We start from the raw sequence: 20,263 nt of genomic DNA, 5'->3' as shown, positions 1-20,263 counted from the left end.
GGGTCTCCAGTCCAGCTCCATCCAATTGAGTCACCATGCTGGTGTCACAAACTTGAAGATATGAACTTGATCATGTCCCCACCTTTCAGAGCTTCCTATGGCTCACAGCACTAGAACCACCTGCAGCGTCAGGGACTGTTAAAATACAGGCTCCCGGGTACCACTCCAGACTCTACAACACGTTCTGAAATGATTGTCCCAGTGCAGAGAGCTACATGCATTTGGGAAGCAGTTCAGGAAAGGGTTCCCCAGTTGTGGATTCTGCAGACTCAAGGTAGATGAAAGTTGGTTGGCCCTCCAAGTAGGACATGTGTCCTTCTTTGGCTTCCACCTGTACTTTTCTCCGTGTGTGGTCCCATTTGTTGTTGTTGCTGTTGTTTCTAGGATGCAGTCAGTACACAGGGAGTCGTACCTTTAGAAAACGATGCTAAGAAAAACCATCCTAGGAGTGTCTGGCTGGCTCCATCAGTAGAGCATGCTACTCTTGATCTCAGGGTCGTGAGTTCAAGCCCCATGTTGGGCGTGGAGCATACTTCCAATAAAAAACAAAAACAAAAAACCACAAAAACCGTATATTTTTTAATTAAAAAAAAAAAACCCTAAAAACCGACAGTGCCATGTCCGGATCCTCCCCCACAAAATAACCCACACTAAAATGATAGTTCTTAAATGAGGCCCACCAAAAGAACAGTCTCTATTTCATCCCCAAGTGTAACAAATGTGTGATCAGGTGTAATAGCAATCTGAGAAGCTGTTGGCACGTGACAAGGAATCGTAAAGGAGAAGATTCAGATTTAAACAGGCTCTAAGAAACAGGAATGTTTCTCTTGGACATAGGAGTATTACAGTCACTAAGAAAATGAAGTGGAGAGAAATTCCTATCCCTAGGCCTGGATTAAGCATCTCTCATGAAAGTGGAAATCATCCAATGATCTAAAGGGCTTAAGGTGGTCCCAGGTGCCCTGGCAATAAAAGGCGTCCAGAACACAAGACAAAGTACCCGGAGGCAAGAGTGCCTTTCACGTCCAGGATGTGCAGTGGGGAACCCACAATTTGGCATCTGGCTCATCCATCAGTTTCTCATTGGTGGAGTCATGTGAGCCTGCAAAGCTCAGAGATCTACCCTTCAGGTCTCCTTCGCTGTCAAAGACAACATACTTCCGTGTCGACCGGTGGTTTAAGAATAAGTCCTAGTTCTTGGGGTTTGGTGGGCTAGGTGTCACCTGGCCTGGTGAAAATACTGCATCCCATTTTAACGTGGCAGGTCATGTATGCCCCTAGGCATTTCTGCTCTCGGTCCCAGTGTCCTGGGTGGGGACGATGAGGCAGGCAGGCCCTCCTGTCAGGCGGCTGTGAACAATCCGTCGCCGGGGACAGTGACAGTCCTAGTCCTGCCAGTGACCCGGCCGGGAACTAAGGCACTCCAGGCATGTGCAAGCCCTCCCCGGCGCCAACGCTCCTCCCACAGGCCGGCGCGGGTGTAGGCCTAACAGCCAGAATTCACCCGGAGCCCCCTGCGCGCGCCCCGCCTCGAGCTCGTCCTATGTGACACGGGCCTGGGTCCCCAAGCCCAGGAAGACCGCTGGAGGCGGTAGGACCGGCGCCCAGGAGCTGCCGCTGCGCCAGAACCCGGAGCCCGGAAGCCTCACGCCGCCGCCCGCCATGAACGGCTCCCTGCGGCCGGGCGCCAGCAGCTGGCGACGGGCAGCCACCATGGTGCTGGCCGCTGGCTGGGCGCGCCCGGGCCCCGCCGCCCCGTCGCCGCCCCCGCCGCCCGCCGAGGGCTTTCGGCTGCTGCTGCTGCAGCGCTCCGAGAGCCAAGGCTTCTTGCCCGGGGCGCACGTCTTCCCGGGGGGCGTGCTGGACAAGGCCGACCACTCGGCCGACTGGCTGCGCCTCTTCGCGCCGCACCACGGGCCGCCGCGTTTCGGCCTGGGCCCCCCACTGTCGCGGCCAGCCTCCTTCCCGGGGCTGCCCGATCCCGCCGACGAGGACGGCGCGGCGCTGCCGAATGACGTAGCCTCCCGCATCTGTGCCATCCGCGAGGCCTTCGAGGAGGCGGGCGTGCTGCTGCTGCGGCCGCGGGCCGCCCTGCCCACCGCGGCCGAGCCCGCACGCGCCCTCGCGCCGCCGCCGGGCCTGGACGCCTGGCGCGACCGCGTCCGCCGCGACCCGCGCCACTTCCTGAGCCTGTGTGCGCACCTCGACTGCACGCCCGACATCTGGGCGCTGCACGACTGGGGCGGCTGGCTCACGCCGTTCACGCGCTCGGGCGGCCGCCGCTTCAACACCGCCTTTTTCCTGTGCTGCCTACGGGAGCCGCCGCCCGTCTACCCGGACTTGACCGAGGTGGTGAGCTGCCAGGTAGGGCCTGCGGCGCCGGCGTGGAGACCCACCGGAACTTGAGAATCAGGGCCCCCCGCCAGCAGCCCAGGCCTATCTGGAACCTCCCTATAAGCCCAGCACGGAGGCTAATTACAGGTCTTACCACCCCCTCATCTGTGACGGGGTTACAGCCCGGGGACGTAACCTACCTAACCTCTTAGCCTGACCTACCTTAAACGTGCTCAGAACACTAACATTAGCCTACAATTGGGCAGAATCAACTAACATAAAGCCTATTTTATAACAAAGTGTTGAATAGCTCATGTATTTTATTGAATACTGAAAGTGGGCAACAAAGGTGGTAATGGTACAGAATGAGCGCAAGGGTATCATCAATCGTTTACCTTCAGGATCACACGACTCGGGAGCTTGCTCATTGCTGCTGCCCGGCACTACCGGTGGTGAGTAGCTGCGGGAAGACATCAAAATTCAAAAGTAACTTTGCTGCTTGAATGTGTATGGTTTTTGCAGCATCCTAGAATTGCAAAATTGTAAGTAGAACCAGAGTCAGGACTGTCCGTAGCTTCCTCAGAGCCATACAGCCGATAAGTGACTGAGCGAGCAAGGCAACCAGGTAGCCCCACTCTCAACCCTGCAGGCCAAAGCCAGGACCTTGGTGAAGTGCTCCTCTGCTTCTTCAAGAGGCCTTGACTCTGCCTCTCAGGTGCTTCCCCCCAAGAGAGCCCTTGGGGAGATCCCAGGAGTTGTGCAGTGCTGTTCAGGTGCCAGGCTCCTTCCTGAGCACGTTCCCTGCATTAACTCATTTCATGCCCACTCCATTCCATGCAGTATAATTATGTCTTCAGAGAACATACTTTATATGATTTCAGTCTTAAATTTATTGAGACTTTTTCTATGGCCACAAATATGGTCTGTCTTGGTGATTGTTCCTTTTGCACCTAAAAAGAATAATATGTTCTGTGCTTGCTGGAGAGTTTGGAAAAATGGCAATTAGGTTAAATTTGTTGGTAGTGTCTTTCAGCTCTTCCATAGTGTTTTCTTGTTCCATCAGATACTGACAGGAATGCTGACATTTTTTTTCAGATTTGTTTTCTTTTAAGTAATCTTCATACCCAACAGGGTGCTTGTACTCACAACCTTGAGACCAAGAGTCACATGCCCTACAGACTGAGCCAGCCAGGTGCATCCCAGTAATGCTGACATTTTTAATGAGTAATTGTGAATTTGTCTTTTTCTCTATCAGGTTTTGCTTCAGGTATTTTGAAGCTTCCTTGTAAGGTGCTGCCGAAACATATAGGACTGTTAAAGCTTGATGGATTGACCCTTTGGTTATTATGAAATACCCTCTGGGGCATCTGGCTGGCTCAGTCAGTTAGGCATCTGACTTAGGCTCAGGTCTTGACCTCATGGTTCGTGAGTTTGAGCCCTGCATTGGGCTCTGTGCTGACAGCTCAGAGCCGGGAGCCTGCTTCAGATTCTGTGTGTGTGTGTGTGTGTGTGTGTGTGTGTGTGTGTGTGTGCCCCTCCCCTGCTCACACTCTCTCTCTCTCTCTCTCTCAAAAATAAATAAACATTAAAAATTTTTTTGAATAAAAATAAAGTATGTTTCTTGTAGGCAGCACATAGTCTTCCTTTTCTTATCAGTAGTATAATTTCTGCCTTTTAGCTGGAGTGTTTAGATCATTTATATTTATATATGTTTATATATTTAAATATTTATATTTAATTCAAATCTACCATCTTTTAGTTTGTTATCTGTCCTATCTATTCTTTGCGTGTTTTTCTTTTCCTGACTCCTTTTGTATTATTTGAGTATTTTAAGGACTCTGTTTTACCTCCATTATTGACTTATTAATTAATCTTCTTTGTGGTTACTCTAGGGTTTGCAATACATAGCTTTCATCATGTATCATGTTGGAACCTGACAACAGTATACCTGTATTTCTCCCCTCATGTCCAATAGCTATTGTTGTCATACATTTGACTTTTATTGTTATTATGAACTCTATAGTGCATTGATTAATTTGCCCTAAACAGTCAATCTTTGAAAGACTGCAACAATGAGTAGAAAATGTCTTTTATGTTTACCTGCATATTTACCATTATTACTGCTTTTCATACCTTTGTGCAGATTAAAATCTACAACTGGTTTCTTTTGGCCCAAAGAACATCCTCTAATATGTGTTGTATTTCAGGTCTTCTGACAATGAATCTTGAAAATTTTGTTTACCTGAAAAATACTTTATTTTGCCTCCATTTGTTTGAAAGATATTTTGGCTGGGTATAGAATTCTAAGTTAACATATTTGTTTGTTTGTTTGTTTCTCTCAGTGCTTAAAGATGTTGCTTTGGTATTTTCTGGTTTGTATAATTTATGATGAGAAATCTGCTTTTAACTCTTTGGTCCTCTGTGCCTAATATGTTTGTTTTGTGTTTGTGGCTACTTTAAATATTTCCTCTTAGTCACTGGTGTTCATCAATTTGATTACAATGTGCATGGTTTTCTTTTTGTTATTTGTTTCTTCAGATATTTTTCACCTCCTGCTCTTTTCTGGGACTCCAATTACATTTATGTTGGACTACTTGAGAATGTAACTGATAACTTGTTCATTTTGTTTCAAGTATTTTATCTCTGTGCTTTATCTTGAATAGATTCTACTGCTACGTTTTCAAGTTCTTTTTCTTTTTTCTTATGTAGCATCAAACTTGCTGTAAATAGCATCCTGTGTGTTTTACATTTCAGATACTTTTCATTTTTAGAAGTTCCATTTAGTTAAAAATATTTTCTATTTCTCTTATCCTGTTCATATTTTCCTTTATGTCTTTGAGTCAATGGAACATACTTACAACAGTGGTTTTAATGCCCCTTTCTACTAATTCCATCATCTCTGTAGTGTCCATGGACCAATTTGTCTTCTAGTTAGGGGTCACATTTTCCTGCTTTCCTGTCATGGGTCTTGCAATTTTTTATTGGATGTTGGATATTGTGATTTTTAAGAGTACTGGATTTTGTTATGTTCCTTTAAAGATTGTTGAACTTTTCCTGGCAGGAAGTTAAGTTATTGCAAATTAACTTGATCTTCTTGAGATTTTTTTTTTTTTTTTAAGTTTCTGTTTAGAGAGAGAGGCGGAGAGAGAGAGAATCCCAGACAGGCTCTGTGCTGTCAGTGGGCAGAGCTCGATGTGGGGCTCGAACTCATGAACTGTGAGATCATGACCTGAGCCGAAATCAAGAGTTGGACGCTTAACCAACTAAGCCACCCAGGAACCTCTTATTTTTTAAAAGTGGTTTTAGAGTAGTTCTAGGATAGCCTTTATTCTATCAGCTGCACTTCTAATGAGACCCTTCTGCTGAATGCCCCTTATATTCAACAAGGTCTCTCCACTGTGGTTGGAGGAAATTTTTCCTGGCCCTAGGTGAGTCCTAGAAAGTATTAGTCTTAAAGCCCCCAAGCAACTGTTCTTTTCTTAGAAAGCATGTTTTCCAATGTCATGTGGTTTCATCTTATGCTGGCATAGATTAGTGTTTTGCAAAGACTAAGGGCATCCTGTACAGCTTTTAGGAGCTCTACTCTATATAGATCCCTCCTCTCAGGTACCATGTCTTCCATATTCTAGCCTGTATGGGCCTTTCCAAACTCTGTTCTCTGTCTCCTCAGTAAGTCAGTGAGAATGGTATAGGTTAGGTTCTCTTTCCTTTTGCTGTGGTCTGACGATTACCTTTAGGCAGAAAATCTTGGCAATGGTAGAGTTCACCTCATTTGTTTTTCTTTTCTCACAAATTACAATTCTGCATTTTTCAATGTCTGAAAATGATCGATTCATAGATTTTGTCCACTTCTCTATTGTTTATATCATGTTGGAGAAAGGTAATTCTAGCACTGATGGCTGGAAGAGGAGATTTTTAATTTTTTTTTATTTTAGAGGGACAGAAATAAAGAGCGAGCACATGAGTTGGGGAGAAGGGTAGAGGGAAAGAGAGAATCTTAAGCTGGCTCTATGCTCAGTGCAGAACCTGATGCAGAGCTCGATCGCATGACCCTGCTGCGATCATAACCTGAACTAAAATCAAGAGTCAGATGCTCAATTGACTGAACCACCCAGGTGCCCCTGGAAAGATTTCAATAAGCAGCAGTTCTTAACCTAGTCAAGGCTGGTGATTCTCAACAGGGGATGATTCACCCACCCACCCCTAGATACATTTGGCAATGTCTGGAGATGTGTTTGATTTTCCTAATTTGGGTAGTTCTACTGGCTTCTACTGGGTAGAGCTCAAGGATGCTTCTGACCATCCTTTAGGGTACAAGATAGTCACCCACAACAAATAATTATCTGGCCTAAAGTGTCAAAGGTTTTGTGAGCAGTGCATTACAAGTAACAAGTAACCAATAAATGATAAGCTCTCTTAATCTATGGTCTGGACTAACCTGAATAGGTTGAATTAAATGGGTTGTACCTATTGTTTAGCCCTTCATCTTGATTGTTATCACTGAACTCATGTGGAATTGATAAAAGAGAGTTGTATGTAAATAACTTACAGAGTGGGTGGTCCTTTGAGGCCCGAGCATTGTTTTCCAAAATGCAGCCTTGGCAAGTTGAGAATAACCCGAGGTGCTTCTTATAAATAGATTGTTTGGTCCCATAGATTAACCATATGCATTCCTCAGGGGGAAGTTTAGGCACGTACAAGCTTTTACACCTTTGGCCTATAGTTATCCATGGCAGAAATCAATTTCAACTTCCTAGATTGGGCATGAGAATCAGTTTCCATCAGTGTAAATGGATACTTAATCCGTTAAAGAAAGACCCCTTTGGGGTTATTTCATATTCATTGAATCAACTCCTTTTATCTAAATGTGTATGGAAGTAAGGCTTGGGAAGGAGGAAAGGTCACAGCAGTCAGGTCACTTAAGTTAAATGGGCAAATGCTGTCTGGTTGGTACTGTGCTGTTATTATTAGTTTTTAAGTTTATTTATTTTGAGAGGGAGAGCGAGAATCTCAAGCAAGCTCCGCGCTCTCAGCACAGAGCCCAACATGGGGCGCAGTCCCACTGACTATGAGATCAAGACCTGAGCAGAAATCAAGAGTCAGATGCTCAACTGACTGAGCCACCCAGGCGCCCTGATACTCTGCTGTTATTACATTCCTGGAACGATAGGCTGAGTCATGCCTCCTGACCTTCCTGAAAGCTCCTTTTGCTCCTCTTTACCCCATTGTAACATGTGAACTTGTCATGCTACTTTCTGATTGCTGAAGGCCCCATAGAGCCTGAGAGAGCTTTATCTTGTTCACCACCTCCCCAGGGCCTACCCAAGGCACCCGTTTGTGGGTGGAATGAATGGGCACTGAATTCTCAATCTGCTTTCATGAGTTAACACCGGACAGGCTTCTTTTTCCCCTGGGAGTGACCAGAACCAGCTTGCCTTCTTGCATCTTCTGCCTTCTCTGCTGAACATTCCCCCAGGTCAATGCTTGGTGATCTATCCTAGTTGATTTATTGGTCCTTAGGATCAACGTCCCATTAACCAACCTCTTGCGAGGGTGGAGGGTCAGCCCACATTTCATTAACCAAATCTTTTCATGTTGTCTTAGAGGATTCTAGCAAGGCACATTAATACATTAATTGTACGGCGTCAGTTAGATTTGGATACTGATCTAATGATTTCAAATCTTCCATTGCCTCTGGAATAAACCTTAAAACCCTGGCCATTGTCTTCCACAGTGGTCATCTCCATCAGAGACAACTGAGAGTTTCATATCGAAAAAAATTTGGTTAGCACCCCCACAGTTCTACGAAATAAGAAGGCTGGGAAACTTTGCCTCTCTCTCTGACTTGCACAAATTTTGTTTGGATGGTGCATTGGAAGAGATGGAAAGATGGCTGCCAATCACATTTTTAACTGCTGATGCAATGCTCCAGCTTTTACCAGGTAAGTCAGTGAAGCACAGTGTTCTTCTTCTTCTTTTTTTTTTTTAAGTTTATTTATTTTTGAGAGAGAGAGAGAGAGAGAGAGCATACAAACTGGGGAGGAGCAGAGAGAGAGGAGACAGAATTCCAAGTAGGCTCCACACTGTCCATGCAGAGCCCGATGCGGGGCTCAAACCCATGAACTGTGAGATCATAACCTGAGCCGAAATCAAGAGTTGGATACTTAACCAAAGCTACCCAGGCGCCCAGCACCGTAGTATTCACATTTAATGCACTGGGCTGTATGGCAGTATTGTGCAACACAGAGACATGAATTACCATCTGTTTTATACAATACAGCAGTTTATTAAGTAAGGTCCAAGTCTATAAAATATCCATGGTGTTTATTATAACCGAAAGTTCTAAGTAAGTCACTTTGTATACACACATACATTTATTTAAATATGTTTCCTAGATGTTTACAAAACTCTTTCTCATATGTTATCTCACTTTTTTACACTTTAATTTTGAATTTTGAGAATGAGTTATGAAGTTGAAAACTTTTGTTTTCAACTACGCTCTGTTAAGAACTTGAATTAGGAGAAATTGTCAACTTATTTGAATTAGGGAGTTTGTTGGCAGTTGATTGTTGTTGGGTAAGTGCTAGGTGGGGGTTTTGTGGCAGTTTACCTTTTAAATTTTTTTTAATGTTTATTTATTTTTGAGAGAGAGAGAGAGAGAGAGAGACAGAGCATGAGCAGGGGAGGGTAGAGAGAAAGGGAGACACAGAATCCGAAGCAGGCTCCAGGCCCTGCACTGTCAGCACAGAGCTCAACACAGGACTTGAACCCATGAACGGTGAGATCATGACCCGAGCCGAAGTCGGACACTTAACTGACTGAGCCACCTAGGCGCCATGGTTTTATGGGTGGGGCTTTGTGACCTGCTCATGGCTGCTTGTCTCAGTTCTTACAATAGCGACAATACTTGTTACTCATCCTACAGTAGTACGGTTTAGTAGTTTTGATGTGTAAATGATCATTTATGTAATTTAACCTTAAAATTATTAGAATAGCTCACATCGAAACCCAAAAATGTATGGGTATCAAGGCCAATATTAATACCAACTAGAATAAAGAGTCATGAGTTAGCCTAAAAGTTATAATCGTGATGAAAAATATCAAGTCATAAATACTTATGTGCCCAAAGAAACTTTTTGGCTGGGGAATGGGGAATTGGGGGGTGCGGGTATTAAAAACACGAGAAAGACATTGAGGTAGGCTCATAAAATTAGAGTTACTTAACACCTATCTCTGTTCCAAACACATGACATAGATCGATACCGATGTGCATGTCACTAATATACTGGAATGTTTTATAAAATAACACTTTGTGGGCTCAAAATGTTATTTTTCAGGAGATGAACTGTACTTAGAAGATTCAGACTTTGTAGAGAATGTTATGTCCACGGAAAAAAAGACTGGAGAAATCATGAAGGAAGGCAAGACATTTCACCGAATGGTGTTACACAGCCGCCATGTGTACAGTGTCCACGTGACTGTCCAGTCAAAGCATAAACATGTTTATCCTAAGACCTACGTAGTAAGTCAGAGCCATCTATAGAGGACTGCTTGCTTGTAAGCTGGCTTGCTTGAAGTTGTCCTGCTGAATACCGGAGGTCGACTGGACTTGCTTGGAGCATAAGGACCTTTGTACAATCTAGTACCAATAGTCTAATCTGATATAGTATAATACACATTTCAAGCGTAATATAGTGCTCTCTTGCTTATTTCATCCTTTAAACCTCATGGTGTCACACAAATGTAATTAATTATTAATGATCCTGTTCCCGGAATGAGGGGGGAAGAAAACCTCACAAAGGCTTCCACTTCTGAATTATTATTTTATTTACTTACTTTTGAGAGAGAGCCAACAGGGGAGGAGTGGAGAGAGAGAATCCCAAGCAGGCTCCGTGCTGTCATCGCAGAGCCTGACATGGGGCTTGAACTCACAAACCGAAATCAAGCTACTTAACCAACCGAACCACCCAGGCACCCATCCACTTCTGTATTATTTTATTATCAAAAGTTTAAATAAGATGTTCTACTGCCGTTGTCTTTTAACTGTCCACTGCATTAGCGCTTTCCTTGACGTGCTGAGGAGGTGCAGCCATGAGTTCCTTAGACTTGCCCGTGAGATTAGTTGAAGGGTGTCTGATTACATGTGAATAGCACACTGAGATGACACTCAGGTGACGTTATTTTCTTGTTATGTCTTTAGCTTGATGATTAACACACAAATCTGTTTGATACAAAAGGCATTAGTGATTAGGCCTACCAAATTGGAAACCATTTAGTTCCCATTTTAAAGAAGTATGAAGCCACAACAAAAACCATATTCATTTTGGGGGGCGCCTGGGTGGCGCCGTCAGTTAAGCGTCCGACTTCAGCCAGGTCACGATCTCGCGGTCCGTGAGTTCGAGCCCCGCGGCAGGCTCTGGGCTGATGGCTCAGAGCCTGGAGCCTGTTTCCGATTCTGTGTCTCCCTCTCTCTCTGCCCCTCCCCTGTTCATGCTCTGTCTCTCTCTGTCCCAAAAATAAATAAAAAACGTTGAAAAAAAATAAAAAAAAAACATATTTATTTTTACTCTGGGGAGCAGTAGCTAATAAATACAAAGAGATTAAAGAGATGTAGAACTATTCATCATTTAATGGTGTTTTATTAATGATGCTTATTTTCAATGGTTTTTAATATGGGTCATTTTTTCACCTCCTCTTAAGAGGAATAATGTTTATTGATTAAAGATGTGAAATAGTTAAGACACTAATTCTGTTTCAGATCTTTGACTATATTATGTATCATATGATGGACTTTATTTTTCATGAAATGTCTTATTTTTCCTACCTATAAAATAGTGGTATTGATCAATAAAGTATATGTATATTACTTAATCTTTTTTTTTTTTAACATTTTATTTATTTTTGAGAGAGAGAGAAACAGAGCATGATGCTGGGGAGGGGCAGAGAGAGAGAAAGAGGGAGACACAGAATCGGAAGCAGGCTCCAGGCTCTGAGCTGTCAGCACAGAGCCCGATGCGGGGCTCGAACTCACAGACTTAGAGATCATGACCTGAGACACGTAACCAACTGAGCCACCCACGTGCCCCTGTATTACTTAACCTTGACTAGAGGAAACCATCTGGATAAGTGGTTCTCCATCCAGGGAGGCCACTTTTGCCCTTCAGGAGACATTTGGCCGTATCTGGAAACATTTTTGGTGGTCACAACTGAGAGTGAGATGCTGCTACCATCTAGTGGGAAGAGGCCAGGGATGCGGCTAAATATCCTACCATAAATAGGACAGCTGTCCACAGCAATCATCTGGCCAAGGTTGAGAATCTCTGATCTAAAGGAAAGTCTTTCTTCAGTGAATGGTTCCAACATGTAAACTGTGAGAACCATATACTGTTAGCATTCCCCCGGCTCCTGCACCTACAAAAGTCCTCCTTACTGACTTTGGCTTTGGGCATCATATTCTTTCACTCTCACAGGAACCAGAATGTAGCTGGAAGAGAACTCCGTGAACACCGTTATTTTGCCAGTTAGAAAACTGAGGACAGATCCACACAGCTGATTAGCGCCGCAGCTGAGTGGCACCTGCTTCTCTGTTAAGCAAGTGACATCTATTACCTATCGCCAAAAGCAGAAGAGCTAACAGTTCTGCCCACTGCGTCTGGGGATTCCAGTCGCCGAGGACACCACAACACAGCCAAGCATTGGATGGAATAATGCCCTATTCACATAGAGAAGAAGCAGAGTAAAATCAGCTCCAGTACTGTGCGTCAGTCCCCCATGGCCCACAGGTGTTCTCCCTGTAGCCAACACAGGGCAAGTGACCTGCACGCACGCCTCTTGTGCTACAGAAGGACCCCATCTCGCTGCAGCGGACACATATAATATGGGGTTGGCCAGGTGTCATCTGATGCACACGCTTGTGCAGAGCAAAGGAGTACATGTTGAGTCTGAAACAGGGAAAGACATTCCCACACAAAGGTGATGAGGCCAGCACGGGCTGTGAGGACTCTTTCCTCAGTAGGGAAGCCTTCCAGGCTCAAGGCCCATACTTAGGCAGCGGGGGGAGGGTCAAAAGACCGCGTGACACTGCCTTTCCCAACCTTTCTAGTCCTGCACCCTTTTTGGAGTTACATGGTTCAGTGGGTGATTTGGGGGAGGTGTGACAAGTAACGTGAGTTAACTTTTCCGCATAAAGATGTATTTTTGTTGTCGTTTTCATCTGAATGAAACCTTTGTCTCCTTTCCAAGGATGCCTTTTGGGAGACTGCCACATGACTTCCAGCTGTCACAATACCCTAGTGCCCCGGCACAAAATAGGGCCACCCTCCTGAACTGAAAAAGAGTGTTGTTTTAGAGCCTAGCTCGTGAGTGCTTGTGGCATTTACCATATGCTCTTACTTCCTGTATTCAAGCTACCTGGGCCTCAGATGCAGAAACAGAAAGCTGACCACTTGTCCCCACGGCTCCCCCTTCAAGTCCCCTTCCTGCCCATGCTCGTATCCCTACTGCCTGCCATCTTGTTTGGGACACAGCCAGGAAAACCCATTTTCTACGATACTATACAGTTTCTTGAAACTGAAGGGACAAACTCAGGAATTAATACCAAGTCAGTATTCATTTTCACTACCTACATCTTTTTTCTGATTCCTTTGAACAACTTCCATGGGAATCCCAAACTGGGCTGGCGTCAGTATTTCAGGTTAACATGGCTTGTCCTCATGGTTCTTTGTTTGTAAGAGTGTGCTGTACTGTGGGAGACATACCAGATAGAAGGGGGCTTCTGAGGGATAATTGTGGGGGAAGGGCCCTCATATTTGGGCATACGTAGCTATTTTATTGTTTCTTCTCAAACCCCTATTTTGTTTTTAACGTGTCTGCAACTTTGGCGTTTTCCACTTCCTCCTCGCTCTTTAGCCACTCGTCTTTTCCCTTTAACTTCTTCTCCTCTCACTGACCTTTAGCTGTTAGAGCCTCTCAGGACTTGTTCTCAAACTCCCTACTGTCCTTGGGTGAGGTAAGCACCCAAGGTCACAACCTCCAGGTGCTGTCCTTTGAAAAGGAAATTGCTTGCCCTGTGCTTTCTCTCTTTCCTTCTCACTGGCTGGACATTGTGGCCACTGAAGCAGTTCCCTGGGACCCAGAAACAGAAGCCAGACGGTAGGGCATAACTGCCTGCCAGGCTTGGACTGCTCACCTCTTGCTTGTTACATGAAAGAAAATATAAGTCATTAGTCTGGGGGTCCCTCTGTGAAAACCATTAAGCTTGTTTCCTAACCTATATAATTTTCCTTTTCTTTTTTAATTTAAATGTTGTTTTTAATGTTTATTTATTTTTGAGACAGAGAGAGACAGAACATGAGCGGGGGAGGGTCAGAGAGAGAGGGAGACACAGAATCGGAAACAGGCTCCAGGCTCTGAGCGGTCAGCACAGAGCCCGACGCGGGGCTTGAACTCACGGACCGCGAGATCATGACCTGAGCCGAAGTCGGATGCTTAACCGACTGAGCCACCCAGGTGCCCCTACAATTTTCCCTTTTAAGGAGGTTCCCTCAGCAGTCTTCCCTATACCAGAAACCTACCAGTTATTTAGGCCAAAAATATTAGTCGTTCTTTTCCTTTACTCTTATATCCTATATTCCTAAAAGTCCTCCTTCTCCTTTATTCCTATATCCAGGTGAGTAGCAAGTCCTGTTGATTCAATTGCCCCCAATTGTCTTGGAATTCCCATCGTCTGTGCTCTGCACTGTCATCACCTTAGTTGAGCCACGGTAGCCCTGCAACGAATGTAAGGGCCAGTCTCTCCATTTTCATTTTTTTTTTTTTAGAGATTTATTGTGTTCTTTTTAAAGTTTATTTATTTTCAGAGAGAGTGTGTGCAAGCAGGGAAAGGGCAGAGAGAGAGAGGAAAAGAGAGAGAATCCTAAGCAGGCTCCACACTCAGCATGGAGTCTGATGCGGGGCTCGAACTTATAAACTGTGAGACCATGACCTGAGCCAAAATCGAGAGTCAGACACTTAACCGACCGAGCCACTCGGATGCCCCCCCCTCCATTTTCATTCTTAACCTCATGATGCATTCTCTCCTATTGAACTGGAAAAGTGCTCTTGCATAGAAATGTAAGTCATGTCCTGTCACCGCCTTCATCAAAACCCTTCAGTGGTTTTTCTTCGCACTTAAAACCTAAATTCACTGTGGCCTGCAAGATCCCACCTTTCTCTCTGATCCCATACACCCGTCTCCTTCTACACTCCCGTCAGAAGGTCTTCTTTACTTACTCAAAGTTCTTTCCCACCTCAGGATCTTTGCACATGTCGTTGCCTTGAAGCAAACCTGGATCTCTGAACTATGTTCTTGGGTCTCTCTGTTACTACCACCTCAGGAAAACAGATGAAGATGGGCGCCCAACATGTGGATTACTGGCATGAATAAAAGAAAATTCCAGGACAAAGGGAAGCAAAGCCTTATTTATTTATTTAATGTTTTTATTTATATTTGAGAGAGAGAGAGAGAGAGAGAGAGCGCATGAGTGGGGGAGGAGCAGAGAGAGGGAGACACAGGACCGAAGCAGGGTCCAGGCTCTGAGCTGTCAGCACAGAGCCCAATGCGGGGCCGGAACTCAAACCATGAGATCATGACCTGAGCCGAAGTCAGACACTCAACCGACTGAGCCACCCAGGTGCCCCTAGGAGAGCCTTATTTAGAGAAGAGAATAAAGTTTCCTTGAGCTGAAGAAAAATGTTGATCTTCAGATAAAAAGGTCCTGCTGCAGCCAAAGGAAAATTAACAGAAATTGTCCAGTACCTGGATGAGTATTGAATTTCAAAGATAATGCACAGATTTTCAGGAAGAAAAACAGAAGGTTGCTCACAAAGGCAGAGAATCAGGCTTCTGAGTGTGTGTCACAGAATAACAGGATATACTGAGTGGGGGACAAGGATGTATGTACCCAGTAATTCTATTGCATGAAAGCCACAGATAAATTTTCATTTATATCTGGGCTCTGAAAATTCCATCTGTTCTGAAAAAACTCACTTGATAAAAACACTATGGCTGAGTGAGAGATTAATCAAAATAAAAACTTTTAAAGTAGAAAGATGTGGTAGAAGTCTAAATGGTGAGTGTGAAAATCAATTAAATATAGGAGATAAGTGTGAATAATATGTAAAATACTGCGTTAAAAATAATTCATATTTTAACCTATTTTAGAAACAAAAAACACGTCTTTTTCATAAAAATAACTTGGTTAAATAATCCCAGATTATGTTATCTGAAACAGGAAGTGGCTATGGGAGGAATGAGAAAAAAACAGGAGAGGATGAAATCAACGGCCGCAGCTTTGTGACAAATACCTGCGTAGGTGCTCGCTTCAGCAGCATTGGTACTCAACTTGGAACGACACAGACAAGTGGCCCCTGTGCAAGATTACACACAAATTCATGAAGGGTTCCATATTTTTGTGGATTAAGGAGTGTGCTTGTGATGAACACCAGGTGATTAAAATAAAAACTTACAGGGGTGGCTGGGTTGCTCTCAGTTGAGTGTCCGACTCTTGATTTTGGCTCAGGTGGTGATTCCAGTGTCGTGGGATCAAGCCCCGCGTGGGGCTCTGCACTGAGCGTGGAGCTTGCTTGGGATTCTTTCTCTTTCTCTCTCTCTCCCTCTGCCCCCTTCCCTGCTTGTGCACTCGTGCTCTCTCTCGAAAAATAATAATAATAATAATAAAAATAAAAATAAAAACTGAAAAAAATACCTGTGTGTTTTTAAATGCAAAAGTAGCTAGTAGAGTTAAAAATAGAATCGTCACTTTTCAGATCAGTCAAAAACAAAGCATAACCCCTAATGCAAAAGACAGAAATCAGTGTGAGTGGCAATGAAACAAAACCCAGAGGCTTAGAGTAAAACAATTCAAATAGGAATGAAGGTCAACCATGGCAATACACAAAAATGGGTTAATTTTATTCAGAGGGAAAAACTGAGATTAAGTGTATTAAGATCTAATTAGGAAAAGAACCAACTAAGCCCAAAGTTAGCAGAACAAGGGAAATAACGAACTGGATAACATTCGTAGAAACATACACTCTACAAAAACTGAATCAGGAAGAAATAGACAATCTGAACAGACCAATAAGGGATGAGTTGAATCAGTAATCAAAAACCTCCCCAAAAAGAAAAGCCCAGGACCAGATGGCCTCACTAGTGAGTTTTACAAAACATTTAAAGAATTAACACTAATTCTCAAATACTTACAAAAATTAAAGAAGGGGGGATACTCCCAAGGTCATAAGGCTAGCATTGCCCTGATATCAAAGCCATATAAGGACACCACAAGAAAAGACTACAGGATAATATCCCTGATAGATATACAGTAGATACAAAAATTCTAAACAAAATTCTAGCAAATGGACTTCAGCAGCACATTAAAAGGATCATACACCATGATCAAGTGGGATTCAACCATGGGAGGCAAGAATGGTTCAACATATATGCAAATCAATAAATATAATGCATCATACTAATAGAATAAAAAGTAACAAACCACATGATTATTGCAATAGATGGAGAAAAGCACTTGACAAAATTCAGTATCCATTCATGATAAAAACTCAATAAATTAGGTACAGAATGAATGTACCTCAACATAATAAAAGCCACAGATGACAAGCCCACAGCCAACATCGTACTCAGTGGTGAAAGGTTGAAACATCTTCCTCTAAGATCAGGACAAAACAAGGGTGCCCACTTTCACCACTTCCATTCAACATAGTACTTGAAGTCCTAACCAGAGCAATCAGGCAAGAAAAAGAAGTAAAAGGCATTAGAATTGGAAAGGACAAAGTAAAATTATCTCTATTTGCAGGTGACATAATTTTATATACATAGAAAATATAGGTATATGTAAAAAATCCTAAATATTCCACTGAAAAACTTGGATATAATAGATGAATTCACTAAAGTTGTAGTATTTAAAAGTGAACATACAAAAATCAGTAGCATTTCTGTACACTAAAACAAATTATTTGAAAAAGAAATACAACAGTTTCATTTACAATAGCATCAAAAACAATGAAGTACTTAGGAAAAAATTTAACCACTGAGGAGACAGATCTTTACGCTGGAAACTATAAGACATTGATGAAGAAAACTGAAGAAGATGCAAATGGAAAGAGAGCCTGTGTTCATGGATTGGAAGGATTAATATTGTTAAAATGTCCATATAACTCCAAACCATCTGTAGCTTCAATCACTCCCTATAAAAATTTCAATAACATTTTTTAGAGAAATAGAAAAAACAATCTTAAAATTCATGTGGAAATACAAAAGACCTCAAAATAGCAAAAGCAGTCCTGGGAAAGAAAAAAGGGGAGGCATTACACTTCTCAACTTCAAACTATGTTGCAAAGCTATCAACACCGTATTTTACTGGCATGTAAACAGATGTATCAGACCAACGGAATAAAATCAAGAGCTCAGAAACAAACCCATGAATATATAGTCGACTAATATTTGACAAGAGAGTCAAGAATGGTCAATGGAGAAAACATAATTGCTTCAATAAATGGTGTTGAGAAAATTGGATACTCAAATGCATGAAATGCATGAAACTGGACCTCTGTCTTACATCACTCACAAAAATTAACTAAAAATGGATTAAAAACTTTAGCGTGAGACCTGAAACCATAAAATTCCTAAAAGAAAACATAAAGAAAAAGCTTACGGACGTGGGTCTTGGCAATGAGTTTTTGGGTATGACACCCAGAGCACAAGCAACAACATAAATGACGAGAGGGACTATATCAAACTAAAAATCTTCTGCACAGCAAAAGAAACAGAATGAAAAGGCAAACCACATATCTGATAATGTTCATATCCCAAATACATAAGGAACTCTTATAACTCGGCCAATAAAAAATACAGTTGAAACATGGACAAAGGATCTGGATAGACATTTTTCCAAATATAAGATACACTGTATTCAGATGGCCAACACACATATGAAAAAATGCTCAACGTCAGTAATTGTTAGGAAAGCACAAGTCAAAACCACAATGAGATACCACCTCACACCTGTTGAAATGGTTATTATAAAAGCAAAAACAAAAATAAAAAACCCCAAGCGATAACAAGTGTCGGTGAAGATGTGGGGAAAAGGGAATCCCTGTGCACTACTGGTGGGAATGTAAATTGGCACAGTCATTAAGGAAAACAGTATGGAGATCCCTGAAAACTTAAAAATAGAACTGTATGGTACAGAAATCCCACTTCCGGGTATATATCCAAGGGAAATGAGGGTTGCCAGGGTGGCTCAGCTGGTTCAGCGTCTGACTCTCGATGTCAGCTCAGGTCATTAAGGAATTAACTTAAAAAAAGGAAATGAAATCACTATCCCGAAAAGATATTTGTACGAGCATGTTTATTGCAGCATTACTTACAACAGCTAAGATGGAAACAACCTAAGTGTCCATAGAACAAAGAAAACGTGAAAAAAAAAAAAAAGAACAAAGAAAACGTGGAGCACGATTATAGTCACATATGTTCATATGTAAATGTCTATGTTCTAATATATATTGGCATGTCATGTTAAATATTTACTTACATTAAGTGTTAAATATATAGTGGAATATTATTCAGCCATACAAAAGAAGGAAATCCTACCATTTGTGAAACATGGATGGACCTTGAGGGCATTATGCTAAATGAAATAAATCAGACAGAGAAAGACAAATATTGTATGATCTCACTTTTATGTAGAATATAAACAACAACAACAACAACACCCTCATAGACACACAGAGATCCCATTTTTGGTTGCCAAAGGTGAGTGGTGGGTGATGGAAGAATTAGTGAAAGTGGTACAAACTTCCAGTTATAAGATAAATAAGTCCTAGGGATGTAATATACAATGTGATGAGTACAGTGAACTATATTGTGTATTTGAAAGTTGCTAAAAGAGTAGATCTTAAAAGTTCTCATCACCAGGAAAAAAAAATTGTAACTATGTGAGATGATGTATGTTAACTAAACTTACTGTGGTGATTATTTTGTAATATATGCATATGTCAAATCATTATGTTACACACTTTAGATTTAGACAATATTATATGTCAACTGGATCTCAACAAAACTAAAAAAACGAAACCTGATTATGAGTTGTTTAAAACAATTCTGCAGGAGGGCTAAAGGTGAAAAGAGAAAACAAGAAAAGCTTACAGCGTATTAATCAGATGAAGTAGAATTCAACATACAAAGCTAAGTGGGACAAAGGTTAATTTAGTTTGATAGTGTACAGTTCAAAGTGGAGATATGAGAATGTTCTTGCAGTGAATAACAACACTGAGCTATTAAAAAATACATAAGAGGGGCTCCTGGGTGGCTCAGTTGGTTAAGTGTCCGACTTCGGCTCAGCTCATGATCTCGCAGTTCGTGGGTTCGAGCCCCATGTCAGGCTCTGGGCTGACAGAGCCTGGAGCCTGCTTCGGATTCTGTGTCTCCCTCTCTCTCTGCCCCTCCCCTGCTCATGCTCTGTCTCTCTCTCTCTGTCAAAAATAAACATTAAAAATTTTTTTAAAAAATTAAAAAAATACATAAGAAATAAGGATAATCTTATAAATACATAATACTAGTGGGAACCATGAACAAGACATTCTCTGACCAAGTCCATGAGAGGTAACAGGTGTCTGGGGAAAATGCTGGACAAGCATCAGGCTTCTACCTTTGGGTTGAATGCCATAATCATAATGTCCACTCTCTCTCAATTGATTCAAGATGTGTAAGAAATAAAACCAAAAAAGTACTTTTCTAAAAAAAAAAAAAAATCAACTGACAAATGATTAAGGCAGCTTTTGGGCTGAACTTGTTTTTCATTGCTTTTTGTAAAAAAGATGGGAATATTTTATTTTTAGAGTTTATTTATTTCGAGGGTGGAGAGGGACAGAG

General features: G+C 42.5%; 1 protein-coding gene and 1 pseudogene across 3 annotated transcripts; both read left to right on the top strand.

Annotated features, from left to right (window-relative positions):
- Positions 1-400: 400 nt before the first annotated feature.
- On the top strand, positions 401-11,205 carry NUDT19 (nudix hydrolase 19). Of its 3 annotated transcripts, XM_043599105.1 has the most exons (5): positions 566-2,364; positions 2,736-2,786; positions 8,069-8,276; positions 9,672-10,648; positions 10,888-11,205. In XM_043599105.1, the coding sequence occupies exons 1-4, from the start codon at positions 1,663-1,665 to the stop codon at positions 9,875-9,877; spliced, it is 1,167 nt and encodes a 388-aa protein (XP_043455040.1). In that variant the 5' UTR covers positions 566-1,662; the 3' UTR covers positions 9,878-10,648; positions 10,888-11,205. The 3 variants fall into 3 exon arrangements, with proteins under 3 accessions (XP_043455042.1, XP_043455040.1, XP_043455041.1); XM_043599106.1 differs by lacking the exon at positions 2,736-2,786; XM_043599107.1 differs by lacking the exons at positions 8,069-8,276; positions 10,888-11,205 and having other exon boundaries at positions 401-2,364; positions 9,672-9,743.
- Positions 11,206-15,686: 4,481 nt separating this feature from the next.
- Positions 15,687-15,785, top strand: LOC122495342 (annotated as a pseudogene).
- Positions 15,786-20,263: the final 4,478 nt, after the last annotated feature.

Source organism: Prionailurus bengalensis, chromosome E2, assembly GCF_016509475.1.
Source record: "Prionailurus bengalensis isolate Pbe53 chromosome E2, Fcat_Pben_1.1_paternal_pri, whole genome shotgun sequence".
Lineage (NCBI taxonomy): Eukaryota > Metazoa > Chordata > Mammalia > Carnivora > Felidae > Prionailurus > Prionailurus bengalensis.
The sequence above is the reverse complement of the archived record's forward strand: the minus strand, read 5'-3'. Positions and strand labels throughout refer to the sequence as shown.